General features: G+C 39.7%; 1 protein-coding gene across 1 annotated transcript in view; it reads right to left on the reverse strand.

The window, feature by feature from the left end:
- The window catches only part of LOC122805814 (dentin sialophosphoprotein-like), a 230,051-nt gene that overhangs the window by 33,770 nt on the left and 176,207 nt on the right, over window positions 1-20,074 (reverse strand). The window contains exon 5 of the mRNA XM_044076073.1: window positions 5,701-5,843. Within this exon, the coding sequence (XP_043932008.1) occupies window positions 5,701-5,843 (143 nt within the window). The remainder of the gene's footprint in view (window positions 1-5,700; window positions 5,844-20,074) is intronic.

Consider the following 20,074-nt stretch of genomic DNA (forward strand, 5'->3'; position numbering starts at 1 on the left):
AGAGCCACAGAATTGATCCCCGGGGTGAATTTCCTATCTCCCATCCAATCATCAAGATTTTTCTTGAAGAGTGCTAATGAGGAACTTTGTTTGATATAGATAGGTAGTTTGTTGCAGAGTATGGGAAGTCTCTGAGACAGGAATCTATCCCTCCAGCATGTTCTGTTTATTGTGGTGACAAGGTTTAGGTCCCTAGAGCATGTAGCTAGGAGGGATTGGGATTTCTTTATGTGGAGCATGTCCAACAGCTCTGGGTTTGACATAGCTTTGTATGTTAGGCAGAGATCGCCTCTGAGTAGACGATGTGTGACAGAGTAAAGCTGGAGTTTTTTGAGACAGTCTGCGTAAGGCATCTGTTTGAGGCCGGTAATCCTCTTTGTGAGGTATTTCTGTGGCATTTCCAGTTGTTGTAGATGTCGTTTGAGGTACATACCAAAAGGGACATTGTACTCTATAATGGGTCTAATGAGTGATGAGTAGAGGGGAACAATGACCTCTTTTTTCCTGGATGAGAAACCTTTTGGGATGATGTGTGCCATGTAGAAGGATTTCCTGACTACTGTGGTGATCTGATTATCAGAGGAGAGACTACTGTCCACCTGTATCCCAAGGTCTCTTATCACACTTTCAGTGTTAAGTAGACTACCGCCTATGTGGTAGTTCATGGGTACAGAATTTTTACCAAAAGGGGTGACAATGCACTTTTTGGCATTGAGCTTGATGCCATGGCTTTGACACCAGGCATCTGTCTCAGTGAGGCCCTTTTGTAGGATATCCACATCATTAGGGGATTTGATTATGGCTCCTAGTTTGCAGTCATCTGCGAACTTTGTTAGCCAAAGACCTTCTGTGTTAGCCTGTACTTCAGAGAAGTAGATACCAAACAGGAGAGGAACTAGGACTGAACCCTGTGGTACTCCACTTGTCACTGGTCTGAAGTTGGATTTATAGACTGCTACTTTCACAGTGTGGGTTCAGTCAGTGAGCCAGTTGGCAACCCATCTTGTGACATAGGGATTTATACCTAGTTTAGTGACTTTGTCTATAATTCCAGAGTGGGGGATGGTGTTGAAAGCCTTGGCGAGATCTAGATAGGCTGTGTGTACCACCTTACCCTCATCTACAGCTTTGGTAACCGCTTCAAAGAAGTCTATCAGGTTTAGGAGACATGATCTGCCTTTTACAAAACCGAACTGGGTAGGGTCCAGAGTTTGGAGATTACCAATGTCATTGTTTATAAGTTCCATGATGATACGCTCCATAGCCTTACAGACCAGGCTGGTCAGGCTAATGGGGCGGTAGTTCCTGGGGTCCGTGGTGGCTCCCCCTTTGTGGAGTGGGATAACCGTTGCTGTGCGCCATTCAGTGGGCACAAAGCCTGAGGTGAGGCTATGATTGAACATGGTACTTAAGTGGGGTGCCAGTTCATTCTGTAGTTCATGTAGAACGCAGCCTGGGATGTTGTCAGGTCCCATGGATGCTGTATTCTTGGCTTTGGAGAGTGTGGTTTTTACCTGTGTAGCCATGATTACAGGTACTTTGCATTCTTCCGGTATAGAGATGGGCCCTTTAGGGGATCAGAGAGGGGTAAAGTTAACACTGAACCTATCTGCCAGGATGTTGGCAGTATCAGTTGGTTCTGTATATTTAGTGCCATTGTGCTGCAACTCAGAGCTGATCTGAGTGTTGCCATTGAGATTCTTGACATAGCTATAGAATGCTTTGTGGTTGTCTTTAGAATCAGTGACAATTATGTTTTCGTAACTAGCTTTTGAGTATTTTATGAGGGATCTCAGCTTCTTACTGAGGCTGACCACGGAGTTCCTCCAATCATGGGATTTTACTCTTTTTTGCAACAGTTTCTTTCTTCTGTTGTAGAGTTTGTTTATAGCAGGGGACCACCAGATTGGCTTCCATTTTTTGGACGATAGCATCTTGGTTCTGTTAGGGATTGCACGATCCATGCACTTGTGTAAGTGCTTATAAAGTGCAATTGTATAGGATTCAGCAGTTGTATCTCTATTGTCCGTCAGCATGGGTGTCTTGAAGTTTGCCACTTCTGTCTTAAGAAGCGTGAAGTTGGCTTTGGAGACATTTTTTACGGTGGTTTCCCTAATGGGGGGTGGGGCTGGGATGTGGATGTCTAGGGTGATTTGCTTGTGGTCAGATCTGACCATCGAGGAATTGACCTCTGGTGTGGAACACCGGTTGCCCATGTTGGTAATGACCAGGTCTAGGATATTGCTGCCCCTGGTGGGGGTGTGGATAAGTTGATCCAAGGCATTGGAATTTATGAATTCTAGAAAACGTTGAGCACAAGAGTTGGTACATGAGTAGTTTTCCCAGTTAATGGTGGGGTAGTTGAAATCACCCATTATTAGGGTGTTAGGTTGTTCCCTAATATTTTCCAGTGTTTCAAGAAATGAGGAGTGGGAATCCTGGGGCATGGTGGGGGATCTGTAGCAAGCTACAATTTGCATTATGGTCTTTCCCAGAGTTAGTTGCACTTGGATAATCTGAGATGCATTATGCTGATATCCTTAATTAATATGGACACGCCTCCACCTTTAGTGCTTCGTTCCACGTTATCCATGTGTCCCCTTCCCCAAGTCATTTTCTGTGATACTAAGCATTGATAGTGTTTCTAATTTTTGAACAAATGCTGTAAATATCTCTTTGATGACCTATATAAATTCAGCTGTATTCTTCCTCTGATGGACCCCATTGCTAAAGTTGCTGATGTCAACTAATACTTAAGTAGTGATGAGATTGTTGTTGTGTGCATAAAATATGAGAAATTTGAAAACAAACCCTAATGGTGGAATACACATATAAATAAAATGGGTCTATATTATGCTATCGAAACGCCTTTTCATCAAACTCCTTTTCATCGACCCTGAAAAAAGCGAACTGCCATTTAAGTGAACGACGACATCAGCGATTTTTTTTCCCTGGGAAAAATTCTCTTGGCCATCCTTGTAAGTTTGCCCTTTTCCCCCACTGTAGTGTGATCTCGAAGTTGGTATATTTAGTTGGGGGGGCACAGCCCCCCACACCGAGAGGAGTGGGGTACAACCCCCCCATTTTGCAATGTTTGAAGTGATGTGTCTTTTTTTGTAGGGCAAGCAATTTTTTTCCCTTGGAGAAAAATCTCTGATCTAGCCGTTCGCTTATTTGGCAGTTCGCTTTTTATGGGTCGATGAAAATGTGTTCGATGGAAAGCCTTTTAGTTAACATAATATAGACCCAAATGAAATATCTACTAAAATAAAGAAATTGGTTAATGCTTATAAAATATCTCATTCCACCTATCTTAAGAACATACTTAAGCAAACTAGTAAAGAGCTTAAGGGAACCATTAGGAAGCTCTAAATTGAGTATGAACTTGAAATGGCCACTAAAACCAAAAATAAGTGCAATTCTGTCTTTAACTATGTCAGGAAGCTAAGAACTAACACCCAATAATGTCCAGAGCTAGTCCACAATAATACTGTACACTCTGGCCCAAAGGAAATAGCTAATATTCTAGGTGACATATTTAGTTCAAATTTTACTCCACCCAGTTATAGCTATTCCACAATCCCAGTAACACCCTCTTTAATTACTGTGGAACATGTTCTGTCATCCCATTCAAAAGCTAAGAGCATCTCATCTATGTGGTAACATACCAGGTTGCATTATCAGTGCCAGATATGGCCTATCTGAACCAGTACTTAACTTCTTTAATCTAAGCCTCTAGACTGGTTACAATCCTGAAGCCTGGAAGATGGCCAATTAATGCCATTACACAATAGTATCCCATCTATGGACCCCACTAGGTATAGACCTATTAGTTTCACTACTCTCATATGCAAAGCTATGGAACATATCTCAGATCTCAATCTAGACATTGAGAATCTCTTAACTCTCGACCCTCATCAATCTGGCTTTGTCAAACAAAGGTTATGTCTCTTTAAACTTATTAATATCTTTGAAATAGTAATCTAACCAGTGGCTATAGCAGTTATCCAGTGGGTACAGCATATATGGACTTGGCCAGGATCTTTGACACTGTTCCCAGTGCAGGCATTATTGTCAGATTTGTAAATTTGAAAGTAAATCCTTGTGTTGTGCAGTGGATTGCTAACTGGCTGACTGACAGAAGCCATGTTATTAGTCACAGATGTTTCTTCTGAAAATGAAGTTACCAGTGGTACCACAGTGTTCAGTGTTGGGCCCTCTCCTGTTTTGCATCTATTTCTGAGACCTTTGGGACAACACTTCTGGCCTATGATCAACAGTGTAGCTAGGACAGGGTGACGGGGGCAACTACCCTGGGCGCAATGTGTTGGGGGGGATGCAGTCAGCCAATCCTGATCAGCTCTTGATGCAGACAGGCTTTTAAAAGCTGGTATTGCATTTGAGGTCAAACTAAAGTGCTGTAGTGTTGTCCAACTGAGAGCAGTTTGCTACAGTTTAAAAGTAAATTAAAAAAAAATCTTTTTTAAGTGAAACCTGAGTAACGTAGATCTCCGGGCAGAGTATAGACTGCAACTGCTTACTGCATTTGTACCAAGTAGTTTGCTCCATTTAAAAGAAATATATATATTTTTTTACCAAAATGTGAGGATGGAAGGTTGGGTATTGGCTACATCATTTCAGGAGCCCCAGGTACCTGATCATGACATTTTTTTGCTCTTCCATTGAAGAGCTGGGGTAGGAGGAAGGGAGGGGGAGTGTCATTTATCTGGCTACCTGGTTGGTGTGCCAGTAGAAGGTGGGGTTGTTGTTTTTATTTATTTATTTACTTATCTTCACTCTTCACTTGAAGAACTGAGGAAGTGGGGTGCTAGTTTGTAAGATAAGCACAGGGTTCTGGTTGAGACAGTTATGTCTCTGCCTATGTTATCAAGTTTGCACATGACTGTAAATTGGGTAGTGGTGGTGTTTGATCTTTCACTGACTCACACAATTGCTCCAAAATGGAATAAACCAAATTTGAAAACATGTAGGAGCATAGTTCATTTTGGTAAACAAAATATTTTCATATACCATAGAGGTGAAAAAAACTCTAATCAGACATCTTACAAGGGATCTAGGCTGGTTCATTTAATTTCTAAATGTATCCCCATTAGAGCCAAAAAAGTCTTAATTCACCTTTACTTTTATTTTATAGGCCCATTATTAAATATAATACACCTTTTGACATGCATTAAAAGATCAGTGGCCTCAAAATCTTTTATTAGGACAGACTGGCATCCCTTGCTCTTTGTACTCAGTCTGTTATAGACTCCTCCATGCAGATCTGTCTCTGCCTTTTTGAGCCATGTGGGATTCAACCCTGTTTGACTTCTTATTCCTTCATAGAACAGATGGCACCTCAAATACCCAGTTAAAGGAACTAAACCTTCACCTTGAGATAAATAAGATTCATTAGCATGATAGATTAATATCTAATGTATCCCTTGTTTCTGAAACAAACTTAAAATAAATGTCAAGCAGAGTAGCATGCTTACCACCTTCAAGGTAAGTCTAGATAATGGGATGAGCAGTCTTAAATTCTCCCCTAATCTATCTTGTTTTGCCCTCCCTCGTGCTCGAGGGAATATCTGAATAGGGGTTTTGGGTAGGCTGTTAATGGTCTACAGACTGATTGCTTAGTACTTGTGTATTTTTTAAGATGACAATAACTGTACATACATATTAACTTTTGTAACTTACCTGGGATGATGATGAAGATGATGATGTGCTAGAACTATCAGAATTGTCAGAGCTGTCTGAACTTTCAAAGCTGCCTTGATTCTTAGGATTATGAAACCTTTCAGAGTCATCAGAACTGTCACTTGAAGTGTCATCATCATCCTCTGTAAAGTGATACAGATGTCATTAGGTGCACTGATAAACCGTTTTAGATGAGTTGTTCCATACTTTGTTAAACATCTGCAAAATGTTACTTTACTCTGACTTTGTCATCATATCAGATTGTCAGCATAGCATGGCATTGTTAATTCTGCCTTTTATCCCACATTTTCCTTAGTGGAAATAGCTTTTCCTCCTTTGTGTTCTGTTTATCCAAAGTCATAGTCAAGCATGCACTCATAATACGCCACTTCATTACTGAAGTATTTATTTTGCCTAAAGTAGTTCTGAAGCCTGATGCCCCAACATGCCTGCAGCTTCCTCCCACTGCTTATAACAATGAAGTCCCCCTCCCATTGCCCCTTTGACTTATGCACAACCTTATAATATTGAATCATCATGAAGAGCAAGAGCTGACCACTCCAGTGTACATAAATAGGTACAGACAACTTTGTTAAACCACAGAGAGATGATCAAGCACAATATTGTACCAGGAACCTTTGGTTTGATAGCAAAAAGAAATATTGCGCCAGGCATCTGTCAAGTATACTTTTCAGTCATGCGAATTCTATGCATTATGAATTTCATTTTATTACAGAAGTGTTAATGGTGACAAGTAATTACCTTTCTCAGTCAGAAGATCAGTTAGTGATGGGTAGACAGCAAGCTATTAGATTTCTTTCTTTAAATATTTTATTGAATTTTAGTCTTGAATGATGCTTGAAACAAAATATAACAATAAATATGATATTATGAAGATCTTGTTAAAAATGCATATTCAAATATGAGTGCAAGTATAATCAAGTGCTACATTGATTATTGGTAACTTTAGGCTTGAAAATCAGCTTAATAAAGGAAGAAATGACAGAATGGAAAGATGGACAATAAGCAAAACTACTCATAAAGAAAGAGTGTCGAAATCATTAACAACTGTTAAGATATAAATATTGTCAGCTTATCCACTCATTATTCCAGTATTTGTTTATTGTAAAAACAGGAAACAATGAAAACTCACAAGAAAACAAAGTTTAATTAAAAGGATTTACTGCTTGTCTTGTCAAAACAAAGACTTTTTCAGAATGAATTCATTCTGTAAAACTAAAATAACAAGTAAAAGCATTGCAGATCACATGATAAAAAGGCAACCCATCAATCATCTTAATTGTTGTCTTCTAAAATTTTAAAACACAAAGAACAGAAGTTGACTCATTTAATCCTAGTGGTTTGTTGACTACAAAAGTCAACTGCCAGAACAATTCCTTGTTCAGTATATAGCTCAGCCAATCACAATCCCTTTTCTTCTTCTTTTTCAGATGTTTAGTAATAAAAAAATACAAACATATTCAAGTTAGGGCAAGAATTATAGTTCTGCTAATGCATTGCACATATCTTTATACTTGATAGAATAACAATGTTGGTATATTCTTTCCTTTAATGTATTCTTAATCTTGCCAGAATAAGATACAAAGGAAAAACACTCAAGTAGCCATATATATTACCTCCCTCCGAATTGCAATTAAAATGGCCATAATAATTCAAAACCTTGTTTTCTGAATATACCATAACAAAATTACCAACATTAATGTAACAACATTATTTACAAGACCCCACCTTGTGCTATAATTGGTTCTCTGTGTTCATAGGTCCATAGGTTCATAGGAGGTTACTAGGCTAGTGGCCCTAGAGCCTTTCCAAGCTTAGCCATGTTAATCCCAAGCATCCCACTTTGTACTTTTTTGGGGTAGTTTGTAGAAAGAATTTATGAACAGAGTGGGTCTGTGATCAACACCGGCTATCCCTGTCCATGATGGATGTGAGTGCTACCCCAAGGGTGAATTTGCGGTCTCCCATCCAATTATCTAGGTTGCATTTGAATATGGTCACTGAGGAGCTCTGTTTTATGTAAATATGGATTCTATTCCAGAGAAGACCGTCATTCTCTGGGAGACATATCTATCTCTCCAGCATGATCTGTTAATGTCACAAGCTAGGTTGAGATCCCTAGAGCGAGGGACTCTTGAGCCATTTGACTTCTGGATGTGCAGTATTTCCATTAGGGCAAGGTTGGAGATTGCTCTATAGGCCAGGCACAAGTCACCTCTCAGCAGCCTATGAGATACAGAGTAAAGTGATAAGACCTTCAGCCTGTCCACGTAGGTCATAGTTTAGAGTCCCTGTATTTTCTTAATGAGAAACCTCTGAGGTCTCTCCAGCTGCTGCAGGTGTCTGGTGAGGTACATGCAGAAGGGTGCATTATACTCTATTAGTGATCGGATGATGGTTGAGTACAGTGGAGCTATAACATCCCTTGACCTGGATGCTATGCCCTTGCTTATGAGGTGTGCTACATAGAAGGCTTTCCATACCACTGTGGAAACTTGTTGGTCAAAGTTCAGATTACTATCAACCTGTGTTCCCAAGTCTCGCACCACTGGGTTGGAACTCGGGGGTGGGGGTGCTGTCAATACTGCAATTTGTAGGGAATTTTGTTTTGACAAAGGGAATAATAATGCATTTTTTTGCATTTAGTTTTAGACCATGGCTTTGGCTTCAATCATTTGTTTGTGTTAGCCCTTCTTGTAATATATTGACATCATTTGGAGACTCGATGATTGTTCCCAGTTTGCAATCATCAGCAAACTTGGTGAACCAAAGGTCGTCTACTTTGGCCTGGACTTCTGAGAAATAGATGCCAAACAGTAAGGGGCCCAACACAGACATCTGTGGTACTCCACTGGTGACGGGTCTACTGGTGGAGGCAGAATTACCAATTTTGACAGAGTGTGTTCTGTCAGTGAGTCAACTGGCTACCCATCTAGTAACATAAGGGTTAATCCCTGTCTGGGAGAGTTTCTCAAAGATGCCAGAGTGGGGAACTGTGTTGAAAGCCTTGGCAAAGTTGAGGGAGACTGTGTGCACTGTCTTACCTTTGTCCATTGCTTTGATGACATTCTCAAAGACGTCTACCAGGTTTTATAAGCATGCGCTACCCTTAATGAAGGCAAACTGGGTTGGATCCATTGTCTGGAGGTCACCTGTGTCATTGTTGATAAGGTCCATGATAATTCATTCCATGACCTTGCAGATGAGGCTGGTTAGACTTATGGGTCTGTAGATCCCAGGGTCAGTTGATAGCACCCCCCCCCTCCTTTGTGCAGGGGGATTACTATTGTTGTTCTCCATTCTGCAGGAACATAGCCAGTTCTAAAGCTATGATTTAACAGAATGCCAAGTGGGTCCACTAGGTCTTGTTTTAGATTGTTTAGTAAACAACTTGGGATATTATCTGGTCCCACTGAGGCCGTGTTTTTGGCCTTGGTGAGCGCAGAGATGACCCATTTTCTAGAGATACTAGACAGATGGCTGGTGTCAGTTATGCTTTGGGATATGGTAGGTGTGGATGAGGGGGTGAAGTTTGCAGTGAATCTGTCAACTAGCAGGTTGGTGATATCTTCCAGTGTAGTATCAGTGATCCCATCTACAACCAGCTCAGCATATAACTGAGCATTCCCTTTTAGACTTCAGATGTAGTTAAAGAATGCCTTATTATTATCCTTGGCTAGGTATGTGATTTTAGTTTTGTAATTTGCTTTAGCTGACTTTACAAGGTTTCTAATTTTCCTGCTTAGGCTTAGGATAAAACCCTTCCTCTGCAGAGTGATATCCCTCTTGCTTTTGGACAACAGTTTCTTCCTCTTGTTATATAATCTGTTTATATTTGAAGTCCACCACAGCGGCTTGCTTTTACTGGAAGATCTGATTTTGATCTGGCAAGGTACAGCAGAGTTTATGCAGTCACTTATGTGTTTGTACAGGACATTTGCATACACTTCTGCACAGTGATCATTGGTGTCTGGTGGTATGACGCTGTTTATACCATCGCTTAGTATACTGAAGTTAGCTTTGGTGAAGTTTTAATTTTTTTTCCTGTGAGGGTGTCAGTTCCAGTAGTTACTTCAAACAAGACTTATTTGTAGTCTGACCTAACCAGGGAAGGCATCACGCATGGGGAAGTACAGTGACCCCCCCCCCCCCATGTTGGTGAGTACTATGTCCAGAATATTCGATCTCCTAGAGTTGGTACAGACTATCTGCTCCAGAGAATTTGTATTAAAGTCCAGGAACCTCTGGGTGAGCATGTGTTTGCTTATGTATGTCCCCCAGTCTATGGAAGGATAGTTGAACTCTCCCATGACTAAGGTGATGGGCTATAAGGCAAGGGATTGCAGTAAACTGAGGTAGGTAGTGAGCTTATCCTGGTTCACAGTGGGGGATCTATAGCTAGCAATGATGTGGTATGGTACATTCCCAATAGTTAATTGGACATGGAGAAGTTCAGGAGAATCATGCTGTTTGACCAGTCTCAAAGTGTATTTGGTTTTAATGAAGATGTATACACCCTCCACCATTGGTTCCTTCATGCTCACTTTGAGGTCTGAATGTTTGGAAGGTATTGTAGCCTTGCATGGCTGGGGTGGTCTCAGCAGCCTTAAACCATGTCTTGGTAACTGCACAGATGTCAGCATTTTCCAAGGTGAGGAGTGCTTCCAGGGAGTGCAGATTCTTGTTTAAACTACTAGCATTAAGCAGCATGCCTCTGAGTTTGTCTCAATTAGATTTTGTTACACTGGAAAATTTGTTGTTTTGACATTGCCTAAAAAGGCACTATGGGGAAGGCAAGGACTTTTGCCAGTAACCAAAAGCCTAGGGGGACAGGGGCAGACCATCTCTAGCAAAGCAGCAAGGTCTGTCTGCTATATCTTCCCAGGCTAACAGATGCTGGATCCCCCTGGACTGACACCAGAAGCCTAGTTAATTGTTGAAGTCAATTATTTCTTGTTTATATTGTGACATCATCCTGGGTGAGGGTAGGATACTGCTTAGGGCTAGAGACATACCTGTCTAGGACACATGATCAGAGAGTTCCATCAGGTCTGTCTTCAGAGGTATGTCTCAAGTCATTCACTCCAACTTGGACTATGACAGAGTCATAACAGTACTTGTTGAGTGATTTTTGTGCATGCTTGATTTGTCGGATCTTGGCACCTGATAGGCAGCTGACCGTGACCTCCTTCTTGTTCAGAATGGTGAGGGTGACATCTGTGTGTCTCACTATGGAGTCGCCTATGACCAAGACATTTGATGTGTTTTGCTTTAAGAGCTTATTTGCTGAGACACAGATGTGTGTGGTGATAAGTGTAGTGGTTTCTTATTGCTTAGTGGTGCATGTGGATGGTGTATGTTTGGGATGTCTCTGTTATTTTGGTAGGCTTTTAGTGAGTACCTCCATGTATGTGGGTTTATGTGTCATGAACACATTTTGTGTGAGAGGTGAAGTGTGTCTGCTGATAACCTGTTTGATGTCTAGTTTGTTTTTACATGAGAGAATTGACTCCAATTCCACAACAGACTTGCATCTCATGTAGGGTGTTAGTTTTCTGTTAACTATATTAGTGTTTTCCAATGAATTCTTAATGTTGAACTCTCCTTTGAAAACAGTCTGTTTTTCCACCCAGTTTTTCAAGCAGTCCATCAAAACTGTTATATATACTCCATTGTTTAAGCATAATGTTCCTAATATCTACATTATCAACAGAAAAAGCTAAGCACATAGCATTATTATAATCAACTGTCTTGTGGTTGAATAGAACAGTAGGTTTCCTTAATATGGATACAAAACAATCACCCCTTTTTCAACAACTTCCTAATTAACCCTATCAACTAAGTCCACTGGGTATTGTCTCTCACCAAAAAGTTGACAATATACAATATTAGCTTCCTAAGTGGATGTGGAATGCATGTAATTTGGTTATGAACTTTGAAATGTATTGAACTATTCTTGGGAGTTGCATAACAGCAGGTTTGTCCTACATGTTTTCATTTTTCTGTTGCATCAATATTCTCAACATCAAGTTTGACCTTCACGTGTCAGTATATGAATTCATATATTTGAGAAAAAGCCAGATTAGACAGAGGAGGGAACATCTGAAACTCAAAGCTGAATGCCTATCTAGCAGCTTAATCATCAAGCCCATGTTTAGTAAAACTCACTGCAAGAAAATAATGTAGCGTTCACAGCACCATCTATACCATCAAGTATTTTAATCACAGCTCTCTAAAATACATGTGACACTGAGGATATATCAAAAGGTAGCCTTGGCAATTAGTACCTGCGTAGTAGAGTGATAATATTTTTATCTGACTTGATTTGACAAAAGCCTTGATTTGCAACCAGACTTGAAAATATGTATCACTAGACATAACTAAAGCAACTATGTTAATAGTCTGAAATGGGTAGTGTTTTAATTCCACTTGGATCTGTGTGTATCCATATTTTTCTAGCTTTTTGACCATCACCATGCCATTTATCAACTCAGTAACTTGTTTACATTTGTTCAAAGGAAAACCATCCTTTTCAGCTCTTGATCAGTTCTTTTCTCAAGCCCTACAATTACACTTCTAGGTGCATATATCACATAGATAACCAGTTAAGAAATGAATACAATATTTACTTGGTAAACATCCCAGACTCTCAAATCAGCAAACTTCTATGAAATAGTACCACATTCTTCCACAGAAGAATCTTGCTTGGTTTATTACTTGCTTACCTTATGCCTATTTTCTAGGTTTCTCAGAGGAACACTCATAATTCCATTACTGCTACAAGTAACTTGAATAATATTTCTTAATTCTATATAAGTTTCTGTTGCAAACATTCAGATTATTTGCACTTAAATCCTTTGTGCATTCTCTTTTAATGGATTTCTTATAGTCATTCTTGCTAACAGTCATATTAACATCCAAGCAGGCTATTTCCGAGCCATTTCGCTTCCAGTTTCATGGCAGTATAATCTCTGCACCTCTATGCATTGTATTGCCTTAACCACACCAAGCTTTTCAGAAGCCATGTGACACAAAATATTTTATGCCTTTGGTAAATATGTTCACAAGTTAGCAATAGCAAACCCAATGACTTTAGTGTATAGTATGAATAAATCAGCTGAGTGCAATCATATTTGTACATTCAGATAGCCAAATTTAATGCTTCAGCACAAAGATTCCAATATAATGTTATATTTACTAGCATCATCTTTAAATGTAATTATGTTGCCTTAATAGTACTTCTGGCCAAAGCTAGCATTCTGATATAGTGTTACATTCTGAACCAGTATATAGCTTAAAGGGTAATATTTTGTAATAATTAATCAGCTTTTATGACTAAAATGTACTTGTAGAGCTGTCAATGCTCTGGTTGTATATTTCTGCTGCATCCATGAACATCCATGAACATTTCAGCTTTTCTTTTCTCATTAGACTCTCATAAGAATATAAGGATTGTAAATTAACTTCATTTCTTTATTTACATGCTTTTCTTTACTAGCATTTGCCTGTAGATCTTAGTACAAGCTATGCACATTGAGACTGTAATTACTTTATGCATATGCATCCTTATTTGTTGATATATTTAGCTGTGGCCCCTTCTTGCCTTACTATGCAACAATATTCATATTTTATTTTTATGCTTTTGGCTTTATTCCATATATCATTAGTGTCTGCCTCCATTTTGTACATGAGCTCTTATACTGTCTTTTTAACTTACAGATCAAGTGCAACGGGATTATGCTATCTAATATGCATTATCTGTAAGAAAATATCTTCATCCTTGTGATCATTGCAAGATGAAGGACGTCTTGTGGGAAAAACTACCATATGATGAATAATTGAAAAGCAAGTTTGGCAATGAACTAATTGCATTACAACTTTTTACCAGTTAAGTAATTAATGAGGTACTGAGTAACCATAATAATGGTGATATGATATCCAAGCAAGATGTACTGCCCAAGCCTGACCATCAGGAGCACATTGTTCTAGATATGTGGCTGTTCTGCAGGAATTTTAAAAGTAAATTTCAATAGAATAACATTTTAAAATTTTCCTTCTCTTTATAAGAAGTGATTGTAAGCATGGAGGTGTGGTCTTTTTACACACCGTGATTTGTTATCAAATAGCATAATACCTTTTCAATTGATCTTTAATAATCAAAATTTCACTCACATTTTACATATCTAGTGCTTTGGTTAATTTTCACTTTGACTCTTACAGAAGTCATACTCAATCATTTATGATGCCACAGACAATTTTCCTATCAGTAAATCACTCTTACTTTGCTTTTGCGCTCAGTTACATAAGCATCTACAGTTTCTTGAGCCTCTTGGTTTCTAATAAAAAGTACATTCCGGTATATGGACGGGTTTGCTTTTATTCACAACATGCATTAAATGCATATCATTACTGCTAGCTTGTCTTTTTCTTCCCCCTCTTTAATGCTAAATGTGTTATGTTCCTTTGTTTCTTTGTCTGCTATGTGTAGGGACATTGAATAATGGAATTTCTCTGGTTTCTCAGAAATTCATGTTGGGTTGAAATGCAGCTCATGTACACAGACAACCCTGTACTAATAACATAGTCTAGTACATAGTGTGAGAGATGTATTTACACCAAGAATCTGGAATCCATGCTCTCTCGCACTCAAAACACTAACAATGAGAAGGTTGTCAACTCACCCACCACTACATATTCACATAGTACCGCTATTCATACACATATCACTACTCATACACATAGTACGCATCAAACACGTAAATCCACATATGTGGAGGTTGTATCGAAAAACTTACCAAAACACCAGTGACCTCCAAAACACAAGTCTGCCACAGCTAACACAGTCTCCACAGCACCCATGACACACAGCAGCACCAGTGTCTCACCCACCAAGCCCGTAAGGTGTAACAGTCAAAAAACAAGTTTTTTTTTGTCATTGGAGACTTAATAGTGAGACACAAGGATGTCCCACTCACCAGGTTGGAGAAGAATAAAGTCACAGTCAGCTGCCTGTCCGGTGCCAGGATTCGTCAAATCACACATGCACTCTGGTCTTTCAGCAGTAACATTATGACTCTGTCATACTTCATGCTGGTGTGAATTACCTGAGATGTGCCTCACTGGACTTTATGAAGAGAGCTCTCTGAATATGTGTCCCAGGCAGGTATGTCCCTAGCTTTGAGCAGCATACTGCCCTCACATAGAATGATTCCACAGTATAAACAAAAATAATTGATTTCAATAATTGCTTTAGTTTTTGGTGTCATTTCAAGGGGATCCAGTTCCTGTCTGTATGGGAAGCCATGGTCAACACACCTCTCTGCTTTGCCAGAGATGGTTTGCACCTGGCATCCCTAGGCTTTCAGCTGCTGGCAAAGGCTCTTACCTCCCCCGTAGTGCCTTTTTAGGCAAAGTCTCGAAATCAACATTACCAACGTGAAATTAACCAATTAGAACAAAATAAGGGCTATGCTGCTAAATGCTAGGAACTTAAACCAAAAACTGCACTCCTTGGAAGCACTTCTATCACTATGAGATGTAGATGTGTGTGCAGTCACAGAAACCTGGTTTAAGGCCACAGAGAGAACCCCAGCCCTTCAAAGGCTACAATACTTTCCACAACTTTGGACCACAAAATGAATGAGTGAAAACCAGAGGGGGTGGTGTTTCAATCTATATTAGCGATAAATTCACCTCACGTCTAGTTAGACTGGACAACTCCAAGGAGTTATTCCAGGTCCAGGTTATGGTAGGTAAGACCCCCATTCAAGTCCTAGCCAGTTATAGCTCCCCCTCCATGGGTCATGACACCCATGAAGCCTACTTAACCAAAGTGAAGACAATCCAAATTTTACTGAACACACTGGTTAAGGGGTATTTCAATTATCCCACCATCAACTGGGAAACCTACTGTAGCCCAAACCCGCTAGCTCAAAAGTTCCTTGACTTTGTGAATTCAAATACCCTGGAGCAAATTGTCCAAACTTTCTAGATCTAGTCCTCACCAACATATCAAAGAGGTGCATTGTTGCAACTGTTGGACCTTCATTAGTTAAAAATAACCACAAATCAGTCACCTTCAAACTGACACTAACAACAGAACTCACAAAGGGTGAAATCAGACTAAAAAACTTCACCCTCTTAGGTGAATGAGTAAATGCATTCCAAGCCCCACCCCCGAGCTGAAGGTGGTAACTATGCCAAAGCTTACACTAAAGCCCTGTACAATCACTTGCATAAGGGTATAAACTTGGCTGTACCATATAGAATCAAAGCCAGAGCCCCAAGTAAAATTAAGCTGCCATGGTGGATGGACTTCCAGCATCAACAAACTCTACAATAAACACAAAAAGTTTCTGTCCAAGAAAACAAAGACAAGAACCCAACAATTTAACAGCACCTTCCTCAGCCTTAACAGGCAAATAAGACAACTTGTTAAATCCTCCAAGAGCTCCTTTGAGAGAAACCTAGCAAGTACTGCCAAGGATAACCATAAGGCCTTTTACAGCTATGTATGTAACATAAAGGGTAAGACCCAAGCATGTGCAGAACTGGTGGCCAACGGTATCACACACACTGACCCCATAGAGATAGTGAAAATTTCACTTCCATATCCCCTCCTAACTTACAGAAAATCCTCCCCCAAATTCCCCATGCCACTTTACATATCTGAAGAATAGGTCTTCAAATCTCTGTCCAAGCAAAGAACATGGCCTCTATGGGACCATCCCAGAATATCTTCTAAACAGGCTAAAACATGAACTAGCATCACTACTAAGCACCCTTTTCAATCGTAGCCTAACCACAGGTTTGTTTCCTGCATAATGGAGAAAAGCTACAGTTATTCCCCTCCACACAGGTGGCCTTTCAACAAACCCAGGGAATTACAGACCCATAAGCCTGACCAGCCTCATCCGTAAGGCCATGGAACATATCATTATGGACCTCATAAATAAAGACATGGGTGATCTCCAAACCTGGGATCCTACCCAATTCGGCTTCATGAAGGCCAGATCCTGCCTGTTAAATCTGGTGGATTTCTTTGAAAGTGTGGCCAAGGCCATTGATGAGGGCAAATCTTTGCATACAGCATACCTTGACTTGGCAAAGGCTTATGACACAACCCCACATTCAGGAATTACTGATAAACTTAGCAAACTGAATGTAAACCCCTTTGTTGTAAGATGGGTTGCCAACTTACTCACAAACTGGACACACACTATCAAAGGGTGACTCCACATCAACCAGTAGACCTGTTACCAGTGGGGTGCCACAGGGATCAGTGCTGGGCACCCTACTGTTTGGTATATACTTCTCAGAAGTTCAGGTCAAAACTAAAGTGTTGTGGCTGACCTAGTTTGTAGACGACTGCAAACTAGGTGCAATCATTGAATCTCCAAATGTTAGTATACTCCAGGATGGTCTCACACAGACCAATGACTGGTGCATTAGTCACAGTCTCAAACTGAATGCAAAGAAATGCACCATCATCATCATCATTCCCTTCTGCACAAACAATGTCCCTTCACACTCTCAAATCAATAACAATACCCCAAGTACCCATGAAGTGGTAAGGGACCTGGGATCACAGGATGACCTTAACTTTAACCCCCATGTGCCTTCCATTGTAAGTAAAGCTTTCCATGTAGCTCACTTGTTTAGTAAAGGCATCACCCCGAGAGCAAAATAAGTTATAACCCCCCCTATACTTGGCACTTATCCGGCCCATAATTGAGTATAATGCCCCAATTGGTATGCACCATACTAAGTACCTACAGCAATTAGACTTCAGAGGTTTCTAACAAAGAAGACCAAGGGCTTCCAGCATGTGCGCTACATAGGCCAATTAAAATCCTTATCACTATATTCCATATCATATAGACTTCTTAGGGGAGACTTATGCCTGGCCTACAGAGCAACTCAAAACCCCAACCTAATGAACTTACTGCATATCTATAAATCAAATGGGTCTAGGACTACCTATTCCAGGGACATAAATATGGCCTGTGACTTAAATAGGACATGCTGGAGGGACAGATTTATCTCCCAGTGACTACCATGTCTTTGGAACAGGCTACCAATTCATGTGAAACAGAGTACCTTTATGACACTGTTCAAGAGGAACCTGGATGAGTGAATGGGGTACCATAAATTCTTACCGGGGATAGCTCCCACAACCCTCCTGGACATAGGCAGTCATCACAAAATGCAATCTTTGGTATTACCTAGTACCTCTACGGTATTAAATTGAGGAAATGGCTAGGCTTAAAATGACCTCCAGGTCGATAGCCTAATAATCTGCTATTATCCTCTGATTCTATGAATCCAATGTTTCCACTTTTCAGACAGGTTACTATACTGTTTGACTTTATCAAAAGGAGCACATGAGCAGACACCATGGTTTGAATTAACAACAATCTTTTATAGAATATAAACTTAAGCGGATCTTTTGTTTCCATTTGCTTTATAATTGGATTTATACTGGTAGAATAAACCATTTTTTATTTAAACTTTTTTAAACAAGAAACATCTTTATTAAACCATCACTTATGACATAGGAAACCATACATTTACGTAAATGAAAACAAACCGCACTGACATTCCTAGTTGCAAGCATTTTACATCAATTCCTAATAGAAAATGAACATCTGTACTGGAACAGTCTGATGCCCAACTCTCTTGTTTTTGGATGTTTAAAAAATAAACTGTTGATCTTATTCTCCTTTACATATCATGTTGGTGGTTGCAGGTGGCAAAATAACAGTTTCATCATAAAATTTAAAGCTACCTGAATACAAATGCTCAACCTGAGTTGTTTTTCATAGCATGGTTCAGCAACTGCACAGTTACTGAGAAGAAGAAACTACAGAAGGTGGTGAGGGTAGCTGCGAAAATCTTGGGCACAAACCACCCTTCTATTCAGGAGCTTTTCTTTACAAGAGTAAGAAAGAGAACATACAAAATACTTGCTAATTCGACCCATCAGGCCCATAACTGGTTCTCACAACTTGCGCTGGAAGTAAATACCGCAGCTTCCACTGTAGGACTACCAGATTCAGGAACAGTTTGTATCCTACAGTTATGAAACTTATTAATATGGACACCAACCATAATACCTAATACAATGAAGCCTCTTTTTTTCCATTTAATCCAGCTGCTCTGAGCAATTACCGCTAGCATTACTATTATGTAATATGATGGCTATACTGAGTCACGTTTAAGGTTAACAAGTGCAGTATGGTAACTAAACAGCTGCTATTCACTAGTCTCTATTTATTCTCTATCTTAACAGTGTAGGGGTTTGGTGGTGGGTATTTATTTATTATTTATCATGTGGTAATGGGCATTGAATGTGTCTATGTAATGTGAACTACCTCTTGCATGTCAAATGTGTTTTTATTTTCTTCCTTATGTTATCCTCTGACACCGCTGTATCTACATTATTTGCACTGCATTTCTCTCATGAGCTGACATTTGTAATTTCGTTTAGGCTGCACTTGTGTGGTCCTAAACGACAATAAAGTTTCTTTGAATTTTTCTTTGAATCTTTTCCCCATCCCAGAAAGGAATACCACATTCCTGTGAAAAATACTAATTAATGATAGTTAAACTGACCTAGATTATTTGACTTCTCTTAATTTGTGTGGTAAACTGTGTGAAATATATAATAACTCTTGTGCCCATGAGAAGGTTGCAGGGGCAAGGGGGATCCTTGTGACAGTGAAAAAGACTGATTTCAGTAGACACATTCTGTTGGAAATTTATTTATGGGCAAAACCTAGTGTATGTATTGAAACAGTAGCTGTAGTGTTGGTACAGGGTGGAATATTTGAGTTGTAAGTAACTCTACTACAACTCTGCAAGAAAGAAAGAAAGAAAGATGCAACCTCTGACCAACAACCTACTTGCCTTGCAACAACATGCAGGATAATGACTACCTCTCCACCCAGCCAGAAACCCACAACTCCAACACATCTCTAAAAACTCTAACTGGAAAATAACACAATGTGTGGAATTGTTGTTTACTGTGTTGTGCAAAGTATGTGAAAGTATGTCACTATGAATAAAATACTAATTTTTCAACAAGTACTGCATTGTACTACTATGCATTATGCTGCTTATGAGTTATAAGCATGTCTGCTGTCAATGTGTTGCATTTGGCACAGTTCAGCAGATTGGCAGCTTGTCCAATTATATATGGCAGACTGGAAGTTGATCATTTCTAGGTAATAATTACAACAAAAATATTGCTACACTGGATACTGTCTAAACTGTGTTTGCACATTGATACAATAGTCTATGAAAATAATGACCAAGAGAGGAGAGAGCACACCCTTGGTGGAGATCTACTCCC

Source organism: Protopterus annectens, chromosome 7.part0 (genome assembly GCF_019279795.1).
Source record: "Protopterus annectens isolate FY-2018-M chromosome 7.part0, PAN1.0, whole genome shotgun sequence".
Classification (NCBI taxonomy): domain Eukaryota; kingdom Metazoa; phylum Chordata; order Ceratodontiformes; family Protopteridae; genus Protopterus; species Protopterus annectens.